Genomic DNA, 21,891 nt, shown 5'->3' on the forward strand with positions numbered 1-21,891 from the left:
TACGTGAAACATTTCCACCCCACCCTCTGGTGTGCCGACCAATAAAGGGTACATTTTTGGTTGCTGTAGGTCCTCGTATGCATCCAGAGTAACGGTGGAGTGCTGTCGATTTTCTTTTGGCTGAACTGGACAATTCCTCCTGAACTTCTGATCGAAACGGGGCCATTTGTCTGTTGCAAATACATTGTAATGATGGGCCGCCATATGTGCTGCTTCATTTTCTTTCTATTGTGGCAAGCCGCGAATGGGGACGTGAGTTATTCCTTTCAGGAGGAAATGAAACGCGGATCTCATATTGGGAATATAGCGAAGGATCTTAACCTGGACGTGAATACGCTGTCTTCTAGAAATGCCCGTGTTGATGCCGCAGGAAATCGGAAACGATATTGTGACATCAGTCTCAGTACTGGGGATTTAATTGTTGCCGACAGGATTGACCGTGAGGAGCTTTGTGGAGAAAAGCTGTCGTGTGTAATAAAACGCGATCTCGTACTAGAGAATCCTCTAGAACTGCATCCTTTCAGTCTGCACATTCAAGATATTAATGATAACTCACCACAATTTAACGACGAAATGATTAACATAGAAATTCAGGAGTCAGCAGACAGAGGAGCTCGTTTTGTGGTAGAGGAGGCGCATGATGCGGATGTAGGCCAAAATTCAGTTCAACAGTACAGCCTTAAGAAAAATGATAATTTCATTTTGGCTGCTACTGGAAACACAGTAGAACTTATATTGGATAAAGAGCTTGATCGTGAAAAACAAGAGGAGATTAATTTGCTCCTTACAGCTTTAGATGGTGGGTCTCCTCAGAGATCAGGTACCGTAGTCATACACGTCACTGTGCTGGATGCTAATGATAACGCCCCAGTGTTCAGCCAGGCCGTTTATAAAGCCAGTCTGCCTGAAAACTCTCCTGTAGATACAGTTGTGGTCACAGTGAGCGCGACTGATGCAGACGTGGGAGTGAATGGAGATGTGACATATGACTTTGGACATGTTGCTGAAGATGTGAAGAAAGTTTTTAGCATTGACCGTAAAAATGGCGAAATAAAAGTAAATGGTAGGGTTGATTTTGAAACTGTTACATCATATGATTTGCGCATTAAAGCAAAGGATGGATTGGGATTATCATCATACACAAAGGTAACCGTTGATATCACTGATGTCAACGACAACGTGCCTGTAATCTATGTGAAATCTTTGGCGAACCCAGTACCAGAAAACGTGTCACCTGGTACAGAGGTGGGCATCATTAACGTGCAGGATGCAGATTCGGATAATAACCAAAAGGTCCACTGCTCCATTCAGCAAAATGTTCCTTTTAAATTAGTTCCCTCAATTAAAAACTATTATTCTCTGGTGACCACAGGACAACTGGACCGTGAACTAGTGTCTGATTACAACATTACAATAACAGCCACGGACGAAGGCTCTCCACCTCTGTCCTCCTCTAAAACTGTTCAGTTATCTGTAGCTGACATCAACGACAATCCACCTGTGTTTGAGGAACAGTCCTACAGCGCATATGTGACAGAGAATAACAAACCTGGCTCCACTTTATGTTCCATTAGTGCTCGAGACCCCGACTGGAGACAAAACGGCACAGTGATTTATTCTCTGTTACCTGGTGAGGTGAACGGTGCCCCGGTGTCCTCCTATCTGTCTGTTAACGGAGACACGGGGGCGATCCACGCTGTGAGGTCGTTTGATTATGAACAGTTCAGGAGTTTTAAAGTCCACGTGATGGCCAGAGACAACGGTTCTCCTCCTCTGAGCAGCAACGTGACCGTCAGTGTCTTCATATCAGATGTGAATGACAACTCTCCTCAGATACTGTACCCCGGCCCGGAGGGCAACTCGTTCATGACCGAACTGGTCCCCAAAGCTGCACACGGAGGCTCTCTGGTATCCAAAGTAATAGCTGTGGACGCGGACTCCGGACAGAACGCCTGGCTGTCCTATCATATAGTCAAATCGACTGATCCGGGACTTTTCACTATTGGTCTCCACAGCGGAGAGATCAGGACACAGCGGGACATTTCTGAATCTGACAGCATGAAACAGAACCTTATTGTGTCAGTGAAAGATAACGGACAGCCCTCTCTCTCTGCCACCTGCTCCATGTATTTACTTATTTCTGATAACTTGGCTGAGGTGCCAGAACTGAAGGATATTTCTTATGATGAGAAGAATTCCAAACTGACCTCTTACTTGATCATCGCGCTGGTTTCTGTGTCTACATTTTTTCTGACTTTCATTATCATCATTCTGGGTGTGAGGTTTTGTCGCAGGAGAAAGCCCAGACTGTTGTTTGACGGAGCAGTCGCCATCCCCAGCGCTTATCTCCCTCCTAATTACGCAGATGTTGACGGCACAGGAACTTTACGCAGCACTTACAATTATGACGCCTACCTGACAACGGGTTCTAGAACCAGTGACTTTAAGTTTGTGACATCATACAATGACAACACACTGCCTGCAGACCAGACTCTGAGGAAAAGTCCATCAGACTTTGCTGATGCATTTGGAAGTTGTGATGGTTCTCCTGAGGTAGGGACACATTACAATTTATTCAACTCTTGTTCAGTGTTTTGAGAAAGACATTCTGGTGTTTTGCTTCGAGTCACTGAGGTTGTATCGTTCTTTATTGAGGTGGTGATTTTAGAGGAGGTTTTTAAAGAAATGTTTAATGGGCTTGAATGTCGTTTACAATTCATAATTTTGCCGAAGGATTTTGTTGTGATATCTTTTCTTATCCAATCTCATGTTAAAAGTAACAAGGTATCAAACATAAAAGTCTGCTTTTTGGTGTAATCATGGCTAGCATACTGAATTCAATCTAGTGAAGCTCCCAACTTTTAAAACCATTTTTGTCTTGCTTTTTAATTTTAACCAAGGCTTCTTTTTAGTGTTTGGTAGCATGTATGGACACTCCTCTGTTGCTCTAGTGAGAGAACACGTTTTGATCTAGGATGTTATTTTATATGTTCTTGGCTCTAAATCTTGTTGCACTTTTGCATTTTTAGAGATATGTTACTCCCATGTTTCATGCTAAAGCAAGAGTTTCTTGCTTTGATTGTTTTCATATGAATCTGCGCTTGATCTAATTTAGAGTCATTTTAAGAGCCTCTTCTCGAACCACGTTCATTGCAAGTGTACTAGACACAATTTTAGAGCACTATGAACAAATTGAAAGTGGAGCCTGTTACTTGTGTTTTGCTAGAGGAGTCTGCCTTTCTTATGTTGGCTCACTATATGTAAAAGCATGGGCATGCATTATTTAAAAATGCGTCCCTTAGATTAAGATGCCGTCCTCAAGTTTTTTTCAGTGGATATTCATATGTATGTATTTGGTTATTTGTCAGATACAATTCATTATTTTCCATTTGTAAGTATAACCATTACAAACATATTTACAGTATAGTGTAATTTCTGAATATCAAATGCAAGACGTTGCTGTCCAATTTTGACAAGGCAACTTGCCAGAGTAGTATATTTTATTCCTGTAAATTCGATAATGTATATTTTGGAAATTATTGCTTGGAAACAGGGGTTCTTCACGAGACACCGATGTAGCAATTCCATGTTTGTTTTGGTTTTTCCGTTAAAAGTGGGCCATTTACTAAAGCAATGTTGTCGTTTTTGTTGTTTTCATAAATAATTGTTACTGAGGGGGGTCCGTCTTTTAAATAAGCACACAGAAAAGCACACATCGCCTTGTTATACCTTAAAAATACTCATGGTGTCAGTGTGTACCAGTGAACAAGAAGTCACGGTCATTCTCCACCCTTCAGTGTCATCGAATTCAAAGCCTGTTTCTGTTTTTGTGCCGCAGTTCACAAAAACTGGTTCGTCTCTGAGTGCAATGTAATGTTTTTGATCATTGTAAGAATTCGCGGTTGCATCTTAGATATATTTTCAGCTATTTAGTAATAATTTAAATGTGAGTAGGCTCTTTTTGGCAGTTACAATGGGATACAGCAGATCTGCGCTGCACTGCGGCCTGGCTTTCATTTTCCTTGCCATCCACCCCGTCTATGGAGATGTGAGCTACTCTATTCCGGAAGAGATGAAACGTGGATCTGTAATCGGAAATATTGCAAAGGATCTTGGACTTGATTTGGGCAGACTATCCGCTCGTAAAGCTCGTATCGATACCGAGGATAACAGTGTTAAGTACTGCGGTGTGAATCTCAACACCGGAGACTTGGTTGTACAAGAAAGGATTGACAGAGAAGGGCTTTGTGCGAAAAAAGCATCGTGTGTTCTAAAACAGGAACTCGTTCTGGAAAATCCATTAGAGCTGCACCGTATTAGTATCCGTGTTCAGGATATTAATGACAATTCACCACAGTTTAAAGAAGATTCACTTAAATTTGAAATTCATGAAATGGCAGATAAAGGCTCGCGTTTTCTCCTGGATGAGGCGCACGATGGAGACATCGGAGAAAATGCTGTTCAGGGCTACTCACTTCAGCAGAATGATCACTTCAAACTTAATGTTAAGTCAAAAGGTACTGGCAGAAAATATGGTGAATTGGTTTTAGACAAAGAATTGGACAGAGAGGAAAATAAAGAGATTATGTTATTACTTACCGCATTTGATGGTGGCTCTCCTCAGAGGTCAGGTACTGTAGTCATACACGTCACTGTACTGGATGCTAATGATAATGTACCAGAGTTTAGCCAGGCCGTTTATAAAGCCAGTCTGCCTGAAAACTCTCCTCTGGATACATTGGTGATCACAGTGAGTGCAACTGATGCAGACGATGGAGTGAACGGTGAAGTTACTTATGGATTTGACGATGTTTCAGATGAAAACCAAGTTTTCTCTCTAAACCCTAAAACCGGAGACGTTAAAGTGGCTGGGGCTATTGATTATGAAAAAGAATCTTCATATGAAATGCAGATCAGCGCTAAAGATGGCCTGGGATTGGCGTCATATGCAACTTTAATAATTGAAATTACTGACATAAATGATAACGCTCCTGTTATTTACCTGAAATCACTGTCTAACCCCATACCTGAGAACGTGTCACCTGGTACAGAGGTGGGCATCATTAACGTGCAGGACAGAGACTCTGAGAATAACAGACAGGTCCGCTGCTCCATTCAGCAAAATGTCCCTTTTAAATTAGTTCCCTCAATTAAAAACTATTATTCTCTGGTGACCACAGGACAACTGGACCGTGAACTAGTGTCTGATTACAACATTACAATCACTGCCACTGACGAGGGCTCTCCACCTCTGTCCTCCTCTAAAACTGTTCAGTTATCTGTAGCTGACATCAACGACAACCCACCTGTGTTTGAGGAACAGTCCTACAGCGCATATGTGACAGAAAATAACAAACCTGGCTCCACTTTATGTTCCGTTAGTGCTCGAGACCCCGACTGGAGACAAAACGGTACAGTGATTTATTCTCTGTTACCTGGTGAGGTGAACGGTGCCCCGGTGTCCTCCTATCTGTCTGTTAACGGAGACACGGGGGCGATCCACTCTGTGAGGTCGTTTGATTATGAACAGTTCAGGAGCTTTAAAGTCCACGTGATGGCCAGAGACAACGGTTCTCCTCCTCTGAGCAGCAACGTGACCGTCAGTGTCTTCATATCGGATGTGAACGACAACTCTCCTCAGATACTGTACCCCGGCCCGGAGGGCAAATCCTTCATGACCGAGCTGGTCCCCAAAGCTGCACACGGAGGCTCTATGGTGTCCAAAGTGATAGCGGTGGACGCGGACTCCGGACAGAACGCCTGGCTGTCCTATCATATAGTCAAATCGACTGATCCGGGACTTTTCACTATTGGTCTCCACAGCGGAGAGATCAGGACACAGCGGGACATTTCTGAATCTGACAGCATGAAACAGAACCTTATTGTGTCAGTGAAAGATAACGGACAGCCCTCTCTCTCTGCCACCTGTTCCATGTATTTACTTATTTCTGATAACTTGGCTGAGGTGCCAGAACTGAAGGATATTTCTTACGATGAGAAGAATTCCAAACTGACCTCTTATCTGATCATCGCGCTGGTTTCTGTGTCTACATTTTTTCTGACCTTCATTATCATCATTCTGGGTGTGAGGTTTTGTCGCAGGAGAAAGCCCAGACTGTTGTTTGACGGAGCAGTCGCCATCCCCAGCGCTTATCTCCCTCCTAATTACGCAGATGTTGACGGCACAGGAACTTTACGCAGCACTTACAATTATGACGCCTACCTGACAACAGGTTCTAGAACCAGTGACTTTAAGTTTGTGACATCATACAATGACAACACACTGCCTGCTGACCAGACTCTGAGGAAAAGTCCATCAGACTTTGCTGAGGCCTTTGGAGATTGTGATGCTTCTCCTGAGGTAGGGACAGGTGTCACATATAGTTTGACCTATTTTTATCTGCATTTGAATGGTTCAGCCAATACCCTTAGAGAAATGTGTCTTTGCCCTTTTTGTGTTTATGCTTGTGGAGACCACGGTTTTAATAGTAACACACGTTTGCGATGAATGTTCCTTGGATAGTTTCACTCCGTTTTAAAATGACTACAGCCTTCCATGCAGAGTCTTTACTGTCATTTGTTTCTGAATGTATTAATTGATCATGATAGTACAACATGGAGCATGAAAATAAGTAATTACTGCTTTAATTACTAGCTTTGGTGATCTCATGTTTTCAGAAAACAGTTCTCCGTCCTTAGTGTGCAGGTGTTTCACATTCTCAGTCTTTTAAGAGACTGTTGGTCTATTTTTGTACTTTATCCCCAAAATCTGTTTTTTCACACAGCGTCGGTGTATCTGTCTGTGTATTTGGAGTAGAGCTGCTTGCTGTTCCTTGTGTCTCTGTCCTTGGTGCTGAGCAGAACATATCGGTGCTGTCCTTGGTGCTGAACCTTGCTTTTTTCCTTGCAGTATATTTTCATAAGCAACTTACTCCTCTCCTCTATTATTTCCGCATGATCCAAAAGTTTAAAATACAGTTTCACTTACTGAAACAGATTTTCCTTCCTCACAAGACTGTGAGAAAAGGTCCAGCTGACTTTGCAGATGCTTTTAGAGATCCTGAAGTGTCCAGTCTTAACTAATTCATAAAGTGATGATGCAAAAAGGAATCGATATGTTACGTCTTTCTTTTTCAATGAGTAGATTATATAATTGCAGTAAGAAATTGCAGTCCATTAGATTTTTATTGTGAAAGCATGTTCCTCTATCCTTCCTAATGTAAGTGTTTTAGGAAATTCCAAATAATGCTTAAGATATATGTGAGAATACCATACAAACTAGACAATCATAGGATGATACAACCTGCAACAGATACAAGTTGTTGAGTATTTTTCATTTTCTCCCCCCAAAATTGCCAAACTCTTACACAGTCAGAGACTTGCACTTCTGAGGGATATGTGACATACAGTGTTCTTCTATGTTTAATTTCAACAGTATGACATCCACTTAAAATGTTCAGAATTCCTTCATGTCTCCAAATTTGGGAAAGTGAAGAAGTGAAGTGAAAGGTTCTCTATGCAACTCAAGTGAATGGTAAGAGTTTAAGGGATGTCAGTGAGTATCAGTATCAGTGTCAGTGTTACATGGGCATGTAGAGTGTGGCAGGTTTTAGGTGCTGTACACGTTTTCTTTTCCTAAGAGGTCAGGGAATCTTTGGTGCAGGTTATTATAGGCTCCTGTCAACAAATGATTTTATATCCCAACTGGATCCTGGGAGGGGGGGGGGTTTCTAATATGCTTGAGTCTTAGCATCATGTATTTATTGAATTCAGTGCACGTTATCATCGCTGTCCTTACAGTCTGCTAATGTCTGTGAAGATAGGAGTGTGTTGCTCTGAGGGGTTGTATATACTGGGGTCATGTACTCTGTGTGGACAAAGGACAAACGACTTATGTTGAATTTTTGTGTGTGTGGTTAATCTAGCCATGCAGAGAGGAGCACTAGTTGAACCTGGGTTATTGTATAAGAGGGCTGGTCCCTGTGCACCTTAGGACTGAGTATGTTTTGATGTGTTTCAGAGGATTAGCTGTGTAGATTGATGTGTTTTCCAGCTTGAGGTTTGCTAAACTGGTTATCTTCCTATGACAAGGATTTTAAATGTTTTGCTCTGACAGAGTTCAATGTGTGTGTGGCTTGGTTTGGTAGGTGAAAGATGGAGGAGCTGGTTTCCTGTTTTTTAAATAGTGTTATGCACAGTGCCATATCTAGTTGGTAGAGCTCTAATAAAAGAAGTTATACGTCAAGTATCTCTTTCTCTCTCACTCAGCAGTAAGCTCTTATTTCATGGAGTAGTGCTGTCCATGACATTTGTTTGATTAGCCATGACTTGTTTCTAGGTTTATCTTTCTCATTGTTGATGAATTATAACAACATATTGCATGTATGAGGTCTTGCAGAGTGTAAGTTTATCAGAGGTTTAATCTGTCACAGACATAGTTTACAGTGGCTGCATGATAATATTTCCTGAAGAGACATGACTTTTTAATTTCAGTCAGAGCTGTGTGCTACATTACTCTGGGAAAGAGTTTTAATGTTTGAAATTGATGAGTACAACTCCTCTTCAATTATAACAAGGAGCATTTTCTTACACCCACAGTTTGTATTGTGTCACGACTGCATAGAACAGCTAACCAGTTAATATCATTTCGCAATAATTTTAGGGTTCCACTTAAACTTTCTTATTTTTATTATATGTTTAGTCTGTTATTTCTTCGTTTCCACTCAGGGTGTCGCTATTCGCTAGTCTACGTGAAACATTTCCACCCCACCCTCTGGTGTGCCGACCAATAAAGGGTACATTTTTGGTTGCTGTAGGTCCTCGTATGTATCCAGAGTAACGGTGGAGTGCTGTCGATTTTCTTTTGGCTGAAATGGACAATTCCTCCTGAACTTCTGATCTATTGTATGTATTTGTCTGTTGCAAATACATTGTAATGATGGGCCGCCATGTGTGCTGCTTCATTTTCTTTCTATTGTGGCAAGCCGCGAATGGGGACGTGAGTTATTCCTTTCAGGAGGAAATGAAACGCGGATCTCATATTGGGAATATAGCGAAGGATCTTAACCTGGACGTGAATACGCTGTCTTCTAGAAATGCCCGTGTTGATGCCGCAGGAAATCGGAAACGATATTGTGACATCAGTCTCAGTACTGGGGATTTAATTGTTGCCGACAGGATTGACCGTGAGGAGCTTTGTGGAGAAAAGCTGTCGTGTGTAATAAAACGCGATCTCGTACTAGAGAATCCTCTGGAACTGCATCCTTTCAGTCTGCACATTCAAGATATTAATGATAACTCACCACAATTTAACGAAGAAATGATTAACATAGAAATTCGAGAGTCAGCTGACAGAGGAGCTCGTTTTGTGATAGAGGAGGCGCATGATGCGGATGTAGGCCAAAATTCAGTTCAACAGTACAGCCTTAAGAAGAATGATAATTTCATTTTGGCTGCTAATGTAAACACATTGGAGCTTGTACTGGACAAAGAGCTTGATCGTGAAAAACAAGAGGAGATTAATTTGCTCCTTACAGCTTTAGATGGTGGGTCTCCTCAGAGATCAGGTACCGTAGTCATACATGTCACTGTACTGGATGCTAATGATAACGCCCCAGTGTTCAGCCAGGCCATTTATAAAGCCAGTCTGCCTGAAAACTCTCCTCTAGATACAGTTGTGGTCACAGTGAGCGCGACTGATGCAGACGAGGGAGTGAATGGAGATGTGACATATGACTTTGGACATGTTGCTGAAGATGTGAAGAAAGTTTTTAGTATTGACCGTAAAAATGGCGAAATAAAAGTAAATGGTAGGGTTGATTTTGAAACTGTTACATCATATGATTTGCGCATTAAAGCAAAGGATGGATTGGGATTATCGTCATACACAAAGGTAACCGTTGATATCACTGATGTCAACGACAACGTGCCTGTAATCTATGTGAAATCTTTGGCGAACCCAGTACCAGAAAACGTGTCACCTGGTACAGAGGTGGGCATCATTAACGTGCAGGATGCAGATTCGGATAATAACCAAAAGGTCCGCTGCTCCATACAGCAAAATGTTCCTTTTAAATTAGTTCCTTCTATTAAAAACTATTATTCTCTGGTGACCACAGGTCAACTGGACCGTGAACTAGTGTCTGATTACAACATTACAATCACAGCCACTGACGAGGGCTCTCCACCTCTGTCCTCCTCTAAAACTGTTCAGTTATCTGTAGCTGACATCAACGACAACCCACCTGTGTTTGAGGAACAGTCCTACAGCGCATATGTGACAGAAAATAACAAACCTGGCTCCACTTTATGTTCCGTTAGTGCTCGAGACCCCGACTGGAGACAAAACGGCACAGTGATTTATTCTCTGTTACCTGGTGAGGTGAACGGTGCCCCGGTGTCCTCCTATCTGTCTGTTAACGGAGACACGGGGGTGATCCACGCTGTGAGGTCGTTTGATTATGAACAGTTCAGGAACTTTAAAGTCCACGTGATGGCCAGAGACAACGGTTCTCCTCCTCTGAGCAGCAACGTGACCGTCAGTGTCTTCATATCGGATTTGAACGACAACTCTCCTCAGATACTGTACCCCGGGCCGGAGGGAAACTCGTTCATGACCGAGCTGGTCCCCAAAGCTGCACACGGAGGCTCTCTGGTGTCCAAAGTGATAGCGGTGGACGCGGACTCCGGACAGAACGCCTGGCTGTCCTATCATATAGTCAAATCCACTGATCCGGGACTTTTCACTATTGGTCTCCACAGCGGAGAGATCAGGACACTGCGGGACATTTCTGAATCTGACAGCATGAAACAGAACCTTATTGTGTCAGTGAAAGATAACGGACAGCCCTCTCTCTCTGCCACCTGCTCCATGTATTTACTTATTTCTGATAACTTGGCTGAGGTGCCAGAACTGAAGGATATTTCTTATGATGAGAAGAATTCCAAACTGACCTCTTATCTGATCATCGCGCTGGTTTCTGTCTCAACATTTTTTCTGACTTTCATTATCATCATTCTGGGTGTGAGGTTTTGTCGCAGGAGAAAGCCCAGACTGTTGTTTGACGGAGCAGTCGCCATCCCCAGCGCTTATCTCCCTCCTAATTACGCAGATGTTGACGGCACAGGAACTTTACGCAGCACTTACAATTATGACGCCTACCTGACAACAGGTTCTAGAACCAGTGACTTTAAGTTTGTGACATCATACAATGACAACACACTGCCTGCAGACCAGACTCTGAGGAAAAGTCCATCAGACTTTGCTGATACATTTGGAAGTTGTGATGGTTCTCCTGAGGTAGGGACACATTACCTACAATCTGTTCCAGATGTGTAAAACTTCTTCAATATCTTGTCTCACTTCACATCTATTTATATCATTAATGAGCTTGATAGGAAGATACAGTTGCAGTCAAACTCTTCATTTTCATTTTGGATACATTGTCGATGGTAAATTATGTCCCTCACACAATGGCAGTCATTGTTGAAGAGGAAATTAATCCTTTGGCCATATTTTCCATCATTTGTCATTTTCAACAGATGACTTTGATGTTAACTTTTTCTAGCAAGCAATGATCTTTCATGATCGTCCAGGGAAATATGTTTTATGGTATAAAGTTGACCGTTATGTGTATCTTACAAGTTGGATGGATGAAAATCTACTTAGACATGTTATTGTTGTCACAAGTGGAAGACGCCACCTGAAGAATGCACATCTTTACATTTAAAAGATGTATGACAAGTTGGCTTCTCTTGTTAAAGCGTGTTGTGCTTGATTCATTTGACCTCAGCTTTTCATAAAAATATATGTAGAGACAAATGGGTGACTTTCCTGTATCATAAATGTAGTTTGTAAACAGAAGTGGCTATCTTATGGGGATATCTTCAGTGCTCATGCCGACTTAATGGTCTTATGGTGAAGCCTCTGAATTTAGTACGACAGACCTTTATTACATTATGACAGTTTTTTAGCTGTGCTCTGTCAAACTTTATCCTGTATAACTGTTTTATATATATAAAGAAATTACATCAAGGTATGGCTGGGTCCTATTTCCTCTTCATTATATGTAATGTAGTAGGATTAAACAACTATAATCACTATCAATCACCACAGATTTTGCAATAGCAATGTAACATAATTTTGTAGTTGTATACTGGTGGTAGTTTTATGACTAGTGTGTCCTGCCAGCAAGTTTTCTAACTTTTTGATTTTGGCATTGAGTTTTTTCTTGGTTGCAGTCCTTTGTCCTAACATGGAGTGGGGAGAGAAGGAGTTCCTTGGTCAGAGTTTAATAAAATGTTTGGTTTATAAACTTAATGCATGTTTGCTACTCTCTCAGGAACCTGTAAAATGAAACTGTTGCATCAATATGTTGAAGCTGATTGTAGGATGTCAGGCCAAGTGGATGCAAAGACAGGGGGCCTGCTGGGTCTAGTTACAAACATGATGTCAGCATTTCTAGAACCTACATACACGGGTTAAATTCAGATACATTTAAGGTATGATGTTGTCAAACAAACTTTTATTACAACAAATTACTTCAGACTTGTCCATCTTGAAATAAAACTGCAGCTAATGGAAAATCTATTAATCTAAGTGGTATGTGTTGAAATAAAAACAAGGCACCTCTGTGTAGAGATATTTTAGTCAACAATGTGATTGCAAAGGTGTGATGTGATTATGACAAATTACAAATATGCATGCGGCTAGTTTTATATAAATGCAGCAATAGCAGCTCTCTGCAGTCACATGTGTAGTACAGTATTTTAAGACTGCAAGCTTACTTCAAAGAAAGTACATATATAGTAATGAATCTGTGTTTCTGAGCCAAAAATCACCTCAGCCTAATAAAACCAAATTCTGATTAGGACGAAACTGTTCCACATCCCTTATTCCATGCCTTTTGTACACGTAGGATGTACATGTCATGGTTATGGTGACTGCAGCCTTTCACTTTTTCATATTTTCTCAGACCACATACAGTGGAGGTAGCCCCTGGTCTACTTTTTGCAAAGATGTCATTAAAATCAATCTGTTTACAGCTGGGATACAGTTACAAGTAAAGAAAATTATACTATTTCAAAGCTTCTTGTATCTGACAAAGATACGTTTTTTATATTAAGGGCTATTCACTGTGCTTTCTTTAAAATGTATGCTATTTAAGCGTGGTGGCTCAAACAATTGAAAGACAAACTGAACGCATTTTCAAGACTGATTATGTATGTGACTTGTGTATATACTTACCTGAAAATGTCTGGCTTGAAGAAGTGTATGCTGTCGTCATACCTTGAATCTGTCCTGGATGCACTGAAGTAAAAGCATGCACAGTAGAACGTGGTGCAACTGATTTCCTGATAGGACTGATTGGAGGTACTTGTTGCAAATGTTGTAAACATTCGAGTTAATTTGACCTCTATTTAATTTAGAATAGTGTGCAAAGATAAGGAGACTACAACCGATATTAACACTTTCTTTTGATTTTTTCCTCAATCATTGTCATTGTTGAATTTAACTCACGGTGTCGCTATACACCAGCTTTACAGCGATCTAATTACTCTATCCTTTGTGGACAGACATTCTTGTACGCCCATTGACCGGTCTAGATATCAGCACAGTTACACTGAATTACTGTTGCTATTCGTGTTATGTGGTAAAACAGCGTTTCTTGTATCGATTCTTCACCATCTTAAGAACTCACCCTAGGACGATGGCTTCGAAAATGATCTTGTTTCAGCCGAGCTGCTTCTATTTCCTCCTTCTTTTGCATATCGCGTATGGAGACATGAGCTATTCTTTTCCAGAGGAGATGAAACGGGGATCGGTTATTGGGAATATAGCCAAGGATCTTGGGCTGGAAACGGGCGCGCTCTCTAACAGAAAAGCCCGCATTGACAGCGATGGGACTGACAAACGTTACTGTGACATAAACCTGAATAACGGAGAGCTGATTGTTGCCGACAGGATTGACCGAGAGGGGCTTTGTGGCGAAAAGGCTTCGTGCATCCTGAAACACGAGCTTGTCCTGGAGAATCCTCTTGAGCTTCATCGATTTAATCTACACATTCAAGATATCAATGATAATTCACCACAATTTAATTACGACTCAATAAATCTGGAAATTCACGAGTTGACAGCAAGAGGAGCTCGTTTTGTGATAGAGGAGGCGCATGATGCGGATGTAGGACAAAATTCAGTTCAACAGTACAGCCTTAAGAAGAACGATAATTTCATTTTGGCTGCTAATGGAAACACAGTGGAGCTTGTACTGGATAAAGAGCTTGATCGTGAAATGCAAGAGGAGATTAATTTGCTTCTCACAGCTTTAGATGGTGGGTCTCCTCAGAGATCAGGTACCGTAGTCATACACGTCACTGTGCTGGATGCTAATGATAACGCCCCAGTGTTCAGCCAGGCCATTTATAAAGCCAGTCTGCCTGAAAACTCTCCTGTAGATACAGTTGTGGTCACAGTGAGCGCGACTGATGCAGACGTGGGAGTGAATGGAGATGTGACATATGACTTTGGACATGTTGCTGAAGATGTAAAGAAGATATTTAGCATTGACCGTAAGATAGGTGACGTACGAGTAATTGGAGCTGTTGACTATGAAAGTACTACATCATTTGAAATACGCGTTAAAGCAAAAGATGGGTTAGGGCTTTCTTCTTATGCTAAAGTAATAATTTCCATCACAGATGTGAATGACAACGCTCCTGTAGTCAATCTGAAATCATTGACAAGTCCCATACCAGAGGACACCCCACCTGGTACAGAGGTGGGCATCATTAATGTGCAGGACAGAGACTCTGAGAATAACAGACAGGTCCGCTGCTCTATTCAGCAAAATGTCCCTTTTAAATTAGTTCCCTCAGTTAAAAACTATTATTCTCTGGTGACCACAGGACAACTGGACCGTGAACTAGTGTCTGATTACAACATTACAATCACAGCCACTGATGAGGGCTCTCCACCTCTGTCCTCCTCTAAAACTGTTCAGTTATCTGTAGCTGACATCAACGACAACCCACCTGTGTTTGAGGAACAGTCCTACAGCGCATATGTGACAGAAAATAACAAACCTGGCTCCACTTTATGTTCCGTTAGTGCTCGAGACCCCGACTGGAGACAAAACGGTACAGTGATTTATTCTCTGTTACCTGGTGAGGTGAACGGTGCCCCGGTGTCCTCCTATCTGTCTGTTAACGGAGACACGGGGGTGATCCATGCTGTGAGGTCGTTTGATTATGAACAGTTCAGGAGCTTTAAAGTCCACGTGATGGCCAGAGACAACGGTTCTCCTCCTCTGAGCAGCAACGTGACCGTCAGTGTCTTCATATCGGATGTGAACGACAACTCTCCTCAGATACTGTACCCCGGGCCGGAGGGCAACTCCTTCATGACCGAGCTGGTCCCCAAAGCTGCACACGGAGGCTCTCTGGTGTCCAAAGTGATAGCGGTGGACGCGGACTCCGGACAGAACGCCTGGCTGTCCTATCATATAGTCAAATCCACTGATCCGGGACTTTTCACTATTGGTCTCCACAGCGGAGAGATCAGGACACTGCGGGACATTTCTGAATCTGACAGCATGAAACAGAACCTTATTGTGTCAGTGAAAGATAACGGACAGCCCTCTCTCTCTGCCACCTGTTCCATGTATTTACTTATTTCTGATAACTTGGCTGAGGTGCCAGAACTGAAGGATATTTCTTATGATGAGAAGAATTCCAAACTGACCTCTTATCTGATCATCGCGCTGGTTTCTGTCTCAACATTTTTTCTGACTTTCATTATCATCATTCTGGGTGTGAGGTTTTGTCGCAGGAGAAAGCCCAGACTGTTGTTTGACGGAGCAGTCGCCATCCCCAGCGCTTATCTCCCTCCTAATTACGCAGATGTTGACGGCACAGGAACTTTACGCAGCACTTACAATTATGACGCCTACCTGACAACAGGTTCTAGAACCAGTGACTTTAAGTTTGTGACATCATACAATGACAACACACTGCCTGCAGACCAGACTCTGAGGAAAAGTCCATTAGACTTTGTTGATGCCTTCGGAGATTTGGAAGGGTGTTCAGAGGTATGAAATTTGAATCGAATGCATCCTTCATCAATCCTGGTCGCTTACATTTTCATACTGTCAAGATGTGACATTTAGGCTAATTAGTTTAAGTCTTGTGCAGTTTTCATTTAAGATATGGCCTGAGGTTTGTTAGTTTCACTCTTGTGCGGACACAGTGTGTTTGAATTAGTCTTGGAAAAGTTATGGTGGTTGTCCAGCTCAGCATATTAATGTGTTTTCAATCAAAGTTGCTTTCACCCAAAGTCTGTGTTTTTATTCCTAGATATTTTACTGTCATCAAAAGGTTGTGTGTGAGACGGGCACCTTACTGAGCTGATTATTCATCTATAGATCTGTTATTACTGGTGTTTGGTCAACATAAAGTAAATTTATTTTTCATTTAAATTATCAAGGTACTGATATTCATTTTTAAGAGGGTTTTTCTTGTGGTGTCACCAAAAGCTTGGTCTTCACTTTTTAACCAATGTTATATAACACTGACAAAAAATTAAACATGAATGAGTGCAGTGCTTGAATTAAATTATTTCTGAACTATTAGTTAGATTAAGCATTATATTACTGATCAGCTGGAGCATGAATGGTGCAGTGTTACAGCGATGACCTGTGACAGATTCTGCACATATCAGTGACATTGTATAAGTTTCTCTCAGTGCTAAAACACATCTAAAACAGATGATTATTGATGCAGAGTAAACACTGTCTGAAGCCTTGCTTACATGCTATCATTTGTCACTTTCAGGATGCAACTTGTGCTCAGTTTCCCTTTCCCCCATTCTCTCTCTCTTATTTCTCTCTTCTCCTCCCTCATTCTCTTTATCTTTCTCTTCTTAACAGACTCAAACAAACAAAGTACATCTAACTTCTTACGCATTCATGTCTTAATTCACCTGCAATTTTGTGCCGCCTTTGTCAGGTGGAATTTCAAACTGAGCTCTTAGACAGTCATTCTTGTTGGTTTCTCTTTGATCGACTATGGCTTGGATTATACTTCATTTATAGCTGCTTTGGACAGGAGGGCCTGCAACATGAATAAATGTAAATGATAACTATGATCTTATGTTTAAACCCAGGGAACTTATGCTATAATGATATTTAGTATAGTGTTACTGTATATATCTTATATATACCTTAAAGATATGAATGGTTGACAAACCTACACAGACATACTGGATGGTGTCGTATGTAGCTCTTTACATTTGAATCCAGTCCACTATGCCGTATTATCAGATGTTTATTAGGCTTCCTGTTGTTTGAGTTTTGTTATTGTTGATTGCTCCCTGGTCTGATCAGTGTAAGTGTAAAATACAGATAATACAAATGTAGAGAGAAGAAAGCAGTGCATTTTTTATTTTAATTGCAGTTTGTCAGTTTGCACTGTGGTTTCTGTCACATGGACATTTCTGCAGTGACTGTGCTTGATCAGTGATGCACTCTGAATGAATGACTTATTTGATTCATAACATTATGCATGATGTGTTTTCACAGTGAACATCCACACTTGGTCTTATGCTGTACACCAGTAATACATTTTTCTTAAGTTGTGACTTGGCAGAATATCAGTCACCTTATTCATCACAATAAAGTCTGAGTTTGATGCAGGTTGTCATATAGGTCATACTGAAAGAGTGAGAGATTTCGTTTTTTAGGTAACCCAAATAATTGTTCTAGTAAACAGCGATTTTGGTAACAGCTGTTCTGCCTGATTTGTCTGTAGATTCACTGTGTACCTGCCTGCTACCATTATTTATCTAGATTACCAGTATGCATCAATGTTTTGGTGAACATGAGTTGAGGTGTGACTGTGTGAGGAAATTAAATCTGCAGCATAGAACAAAGGCAGGATCCTAACAATAACAAAATGTAAGATTAAAATATATGACTCATGATTTTATTGATGCAAAAGGACATTCATAGTAAATTCATGGCTTGAACTTTGAAATCAGTCTGCATTTTCTGAACACTGTGAGACTTGTTTGTTGACTTTGCTGGTTTTCTAATTTGAACCTCAAAGGTAACTACAACTGCAAATATTGGCTATACTATACATTATAGTAGCTGTAGTGTCTATTCAATATACAAACAATCCGTAATTGTAAGCAGGCTACAGCCACATGGCAGCGTTTCTTTTTTTTATATCATGAGTGCTATGTTGAACCCAACTCACGGTGGCGCTATACACCAGGCTTAAGACATTTGAATTCTTTTATCCTTTGGTGTGGACATGCGTTCTTGTGCTCTCGTATCTAGGCAAAATCGCCCTGGACTCACAGTGGTTATTTGTGTTATGCGGTGGGACTGTATTTGTTCGTTTTATTCCTCAACCTGTTAGTAACTCATCATCAATTATGGCTTCGAAAATGATCTTGTTTCAGCCGAGCTGCTTCTATTTCCTCCTTCTTTTGCATATCGCGTATGGAGACATGAGCTATTCTTTTCCAGAGGAGATGAAACGGGGATCGGTTATTGGGAATATAGCCAAGGATCTTGGGCTGGAAACGGGCGCGCTCTCTAATAGAAGAGCCCGCATTGACAGCGATGGGACTGACAAACGTTACTGTGACATAAACCTGAATAACGGAGAGCTGATTGTTGCCGACAGGATTGACCGAGAGGGGCTTTGTGGCGAAAAGGCTTCGTGCATCCTGAAACACGAGCTTGTCCTGGAGAATCCTCTTGAGCTTCATCGATTTAATCTACACATTCAAGATATCAATGATAATTCACCACAATTCAACGAAGAATTGATCAATCTAGAAATTCGAGAGTCAGCAGTCAGAGGAGCTCGTTTTGTGATAGAGGAGGCGCACGATGCGGATGTAGGACAAAATTCAGTTCAACAGTACAGCCTTAAGAAGAATGATAATTTCATTTTGGCTGCTAATGGAAACACATTGGAGCTTGTACTGGATAAAGAGCTTGATCGTGAAATGCAAGAGGAGATTAATTTGCTCCTTACAGCTTTAGATGGTGGGTCTCCTCAGAGATCAGGTACCGTAGTCATACACGTCACTGTGCTGGATGCTAATGATAACGCCCCAGTGTTCAGCCAGGCCGTTTATAAAGCCAGTCTGCCTGAAAACTCTCCTGTAGATACAGTTGTGGTCACAGTGAGCGCGACTGACGCAGATCAGGGAGTGAATGGAGATGTGACATATGACTTTGGACATGTTGCTGAAGATGTAAAGAAGATATTTAGCATTGACCGTAAGATAGGTGACGTACGAGTAATTGGAGCTGTTGACTATGAAAGTACTACATCATTTGAAATACGCGTTAAAGCAAAAGATGGGTTAGGGCTTTCCTCTTATGCTAAAGTAATAATTTCCATCACAGATGTGAATGACAACGCTCCTGTAGTCAATCTGAAATCATTGACAAGTCCCATACCAGAGGACACCCCACCTGGTACAGAGGTGGGCATCATTAATGTGCAGGACAGAGACTCTGAGAACAACAGACAGGTCCGCTGCTCCATACAGCAAAATGTTCCTTTTAAATTAGTTCCTTCTATTAAAAACTATTATTCTCTGGTGACCACAGGACAACTGGACCGTGAACTAGTGTCTGATTACAACATTACAATCACAGCCACTGACGAGGGCTCTCCACCTCTGTCCTCCTCTAAAACTGTTCAGTTATCTGTAGCTGACATCAACGACAACCCACCTGTGTTTGAGGAACAGTCCTACAGCGCATATGTGACAGAAAATAACAAACCTGGCTCCACTTTATGTTCCGTTAGTGCTCGAGACCCCGACTGGAGACAAAACGGTACAGTGATTTATTCTCTGTTACCTGGTGAGGTGAACGGTGCCCCGGTGTCCTCCTATCTGTCTGTTAACGGAGACACGGGGGTGATCCACGCTGTGAGGTCGTTTGATTATGAACAGTTCAGGAGCTTTAAAGTCCACGTGATGGCCAGAGACAACGGTTCTCCTCCTCTGAGCAGCAACGTGACCGTCAGTGTCTTCATATCGGATGTGAATGACAACTCTCCCCAGATACTGTACCCCGGGCCGGAGGGCAACTCGTTCATGACCGAGCTGGTCCCCAGAGCTGCACACGGAGGCTCTCTGGTGTCCAAAGTGATAGCGGTGGACGCGGACTCCGGACAGAACGCCTGGCTGTCCTATCATATAGTCAAATCGACTGATCCGGGACTTTTCACTATTGGTCTCCACAGCGGAGAGATCAGGACACTGCGGGACATTTCTGAATCTGACAGCATGAAACAGAATCTTATTGTGTCAGTGAAAGATAACGGACAGCCCTCTCTCTCTGCCACCTGTTCCATGTATTTACTTATTTCTGATAACTTGGCTGAGGTGCCAGAACTGAAGGATATTTCTTATGATGAGAAGAATTCCAAACTGACCTCTTATCTGATCATCGCGCTGGTTTCTGTCTCAACATTTTTTCTGACTTTCATTATCATCATTCTGGGTGTGAGGTTTTGTCGCAGGAGAAAGCCCAGACTGTTGTTTGACGGAGCAGTCGCCATCCCCAGCGCTTATCTCCCTCCTAATTACGCAGATGTTGACGGCACAGGAACTTTACGCAGCACTTACAATTATGACGCCTACCTGACAACAGGTTCTAGAACCAGTGACTTTAAGTTTGTGACATCATACAATGACAACACACTGCCTGCAGACCAGACTCTGAGGAAAAGTCCATCAGACTTTGTTGATGCATTTGGAAGTTGTGATGGTTCTCCTGAGGTAGGGACACATCATATACATTCTGTTCGAGATGGATAAAACATTTTCAGTATTTTGTCTTACTCTCTCTCTCTCTCTCACACACACACACACACACACAGAGAGAGAGAGGGAGAGGGAGGGGGAGAGTGTGAGACAGAGAGACAGAGAGACAGACAGATACCTGACAATCTGTCTCTGTTTAATCACGTGACTCCTCTTTATGTCCGGTTGGTGTCAACCAGGGGTATAACTTGTTTGTTGTGGCTCCTTTCCTCTGTCCTTGGTGCTGAACAGTGATCTTCTGATGTATCTTTTGTGTCACTTCAGCTCTGTCCTCTAATATGTTGTCACTTTTTAGTCTCACATAGTTTAATTTCTTTGGATTATGATAAGAAATAGTACACATTATTTAGGTTTTCTTCATTTCCATGAAGAGTTGTGTTATCAGTGTAAATCAATAAGTGCAAGTTCTTATTTTACTGTTGAATGTAAAAGTAGATTACAGAATGAAGTTTAAAGAGACATGACACTGGTTATTGATCAGCAAACTTGAATCAGCTATATGCAGATTCAACCTGTGATTTTGTGAAACAATATTGTGGATGAATCAGGTAATAACACTGTATTCTTCTCAGTAATTTTAAGTAGAATTTGTCATTTAAAAAAATAAAAATTAAAAACATTTTTCAAACTCTAAGTATTTATTATATTTATCTTTTAGCAGGAGCAGTAGAACATGTCCACTGATAAGATCATGTAGTCAAGTGGCTTTAAAGGAACATTTTCAGTTCAGTTGTATGTCTGAGCTTTTTGTAATGCAAGTCTAAAATTATTGGTCACTTCTACATTTGTGTGTGCTCATCCTGTCACTAAGATAAATTTGAGCTTCTGGACTATATGTTGTAGTTTTCAATGGTGACAGGGGTGAAACAAAAAACTTACACATCTGTTATCCTTGTTACACAAAATGCTGTGTATTTTATATATTTTATAATTGCTGTAGTCCTCTTATGAGTGCATTCTCTAGTATCGCACTTTCACTGGTCCTTACTTTGAGTTTTTTCAGTGGTGTGTTTGTGGTGTTTTAGCACGCATTTTGA

The 21,891-nt window shown here is 41.5% G+C and overlaps 3 protein-coding genes and 1 long non-coding RNA gene across 6 annotated transcripts in view; 3 read left to right on the forward strand and 1 right to left on the reverse strand.

Annotated features, from left to right (window-relative positions):
* On the forward strand, positions 1-21,185 carry LOC108894474 (protocadherin beta-15-like). Its single transcript, XM_051068225.1, has 2 exons — positions 1-1,293; positions 19,550-21,185. The coding sequence occupies exons 1-2, from the start codon at positions 190-192 to the stop codon at positions 20,846-20,848; spliced, it is 2,403 nt and encodes an 800-aa protein (XP_050924182.1). The 5' UTR covers positions 1-189; the 3' UTR covers positions 20,849-21,185.
* Positions 1,710-20,579, reverse strand: LOC127140242 (uncharacterized). 3 transcript variants are annotated; one of them, XR_007810698.1, is made up of 3 exons: positions 20,512-20,579; positions 6,016-6,063; positions 1,710-2,207 (listed from the first exon to the last, which is right to left on the reverse strand). It is a non-coding gene; the product is annotated as an uncharacterized LOC127140242 (long non-coding RNA). The 3 variants fall into 3 exon arrangements; XR_007810697.1 differs by lacking the exon at positions 20,512-20,579 and adding an exon at positions 15,788-15,855; XR_007810696.1 differs by lacking the exon at positions 20,512-20,579 and adding an exon at positions 11,002-11,069.
* The window catches only part of LOC108894480 (protocadherin beta-15-like), a 25,490-nt gene continuing 7,308 nt past the window's right edge, over positions 3,710-21,891 (forward strand). Inside the window, exon 1 of the mRNA XM_051068222.1 lies at positions 3,710-6,361. Within this exon, the coding sequence (XP_050924179.1) occupies positions 3,974-6,361 (2,388 nt within the window). The 5' untranslated portion in view covers positions 3,710-3,973. The remainder of the gene's footprint in view (positions 6,362-21,891) is intronic.
* Positions 8,820-16,578, forward strand: LOC108894479 (protocadherin beta-16-like). Its single transcript, XM_051068224.1, has 2 exons — positions 8,820-10,449; positions 15,236-16,578. Exons 1-2 carry the CDS (start codon positions 8,936-8,938, stop codon positions 16,089-16,091), a joined length of 2,370 nt encoding a protein of 789 aa, XP_050924181.1. The 5' UTR covers positions 8,820-8,935; the 3' UTR covers positions 16,092-16,578.

This window comes from Lates calcarifer, unplaced genomic scaffold (assembly GCF_001640805.2).
Source record: "Lates calcarifer isolate ASB-BC8 unplaced genomic scaffold, TLL_Latcal_v3 _unitig_356_quiver_1113, whole genome shotgun sequence".
NCBI lineage: Eukaryota > Metazoa > Chordata > Actinopteri > Centropomidae > Lates > Lates calcarifer.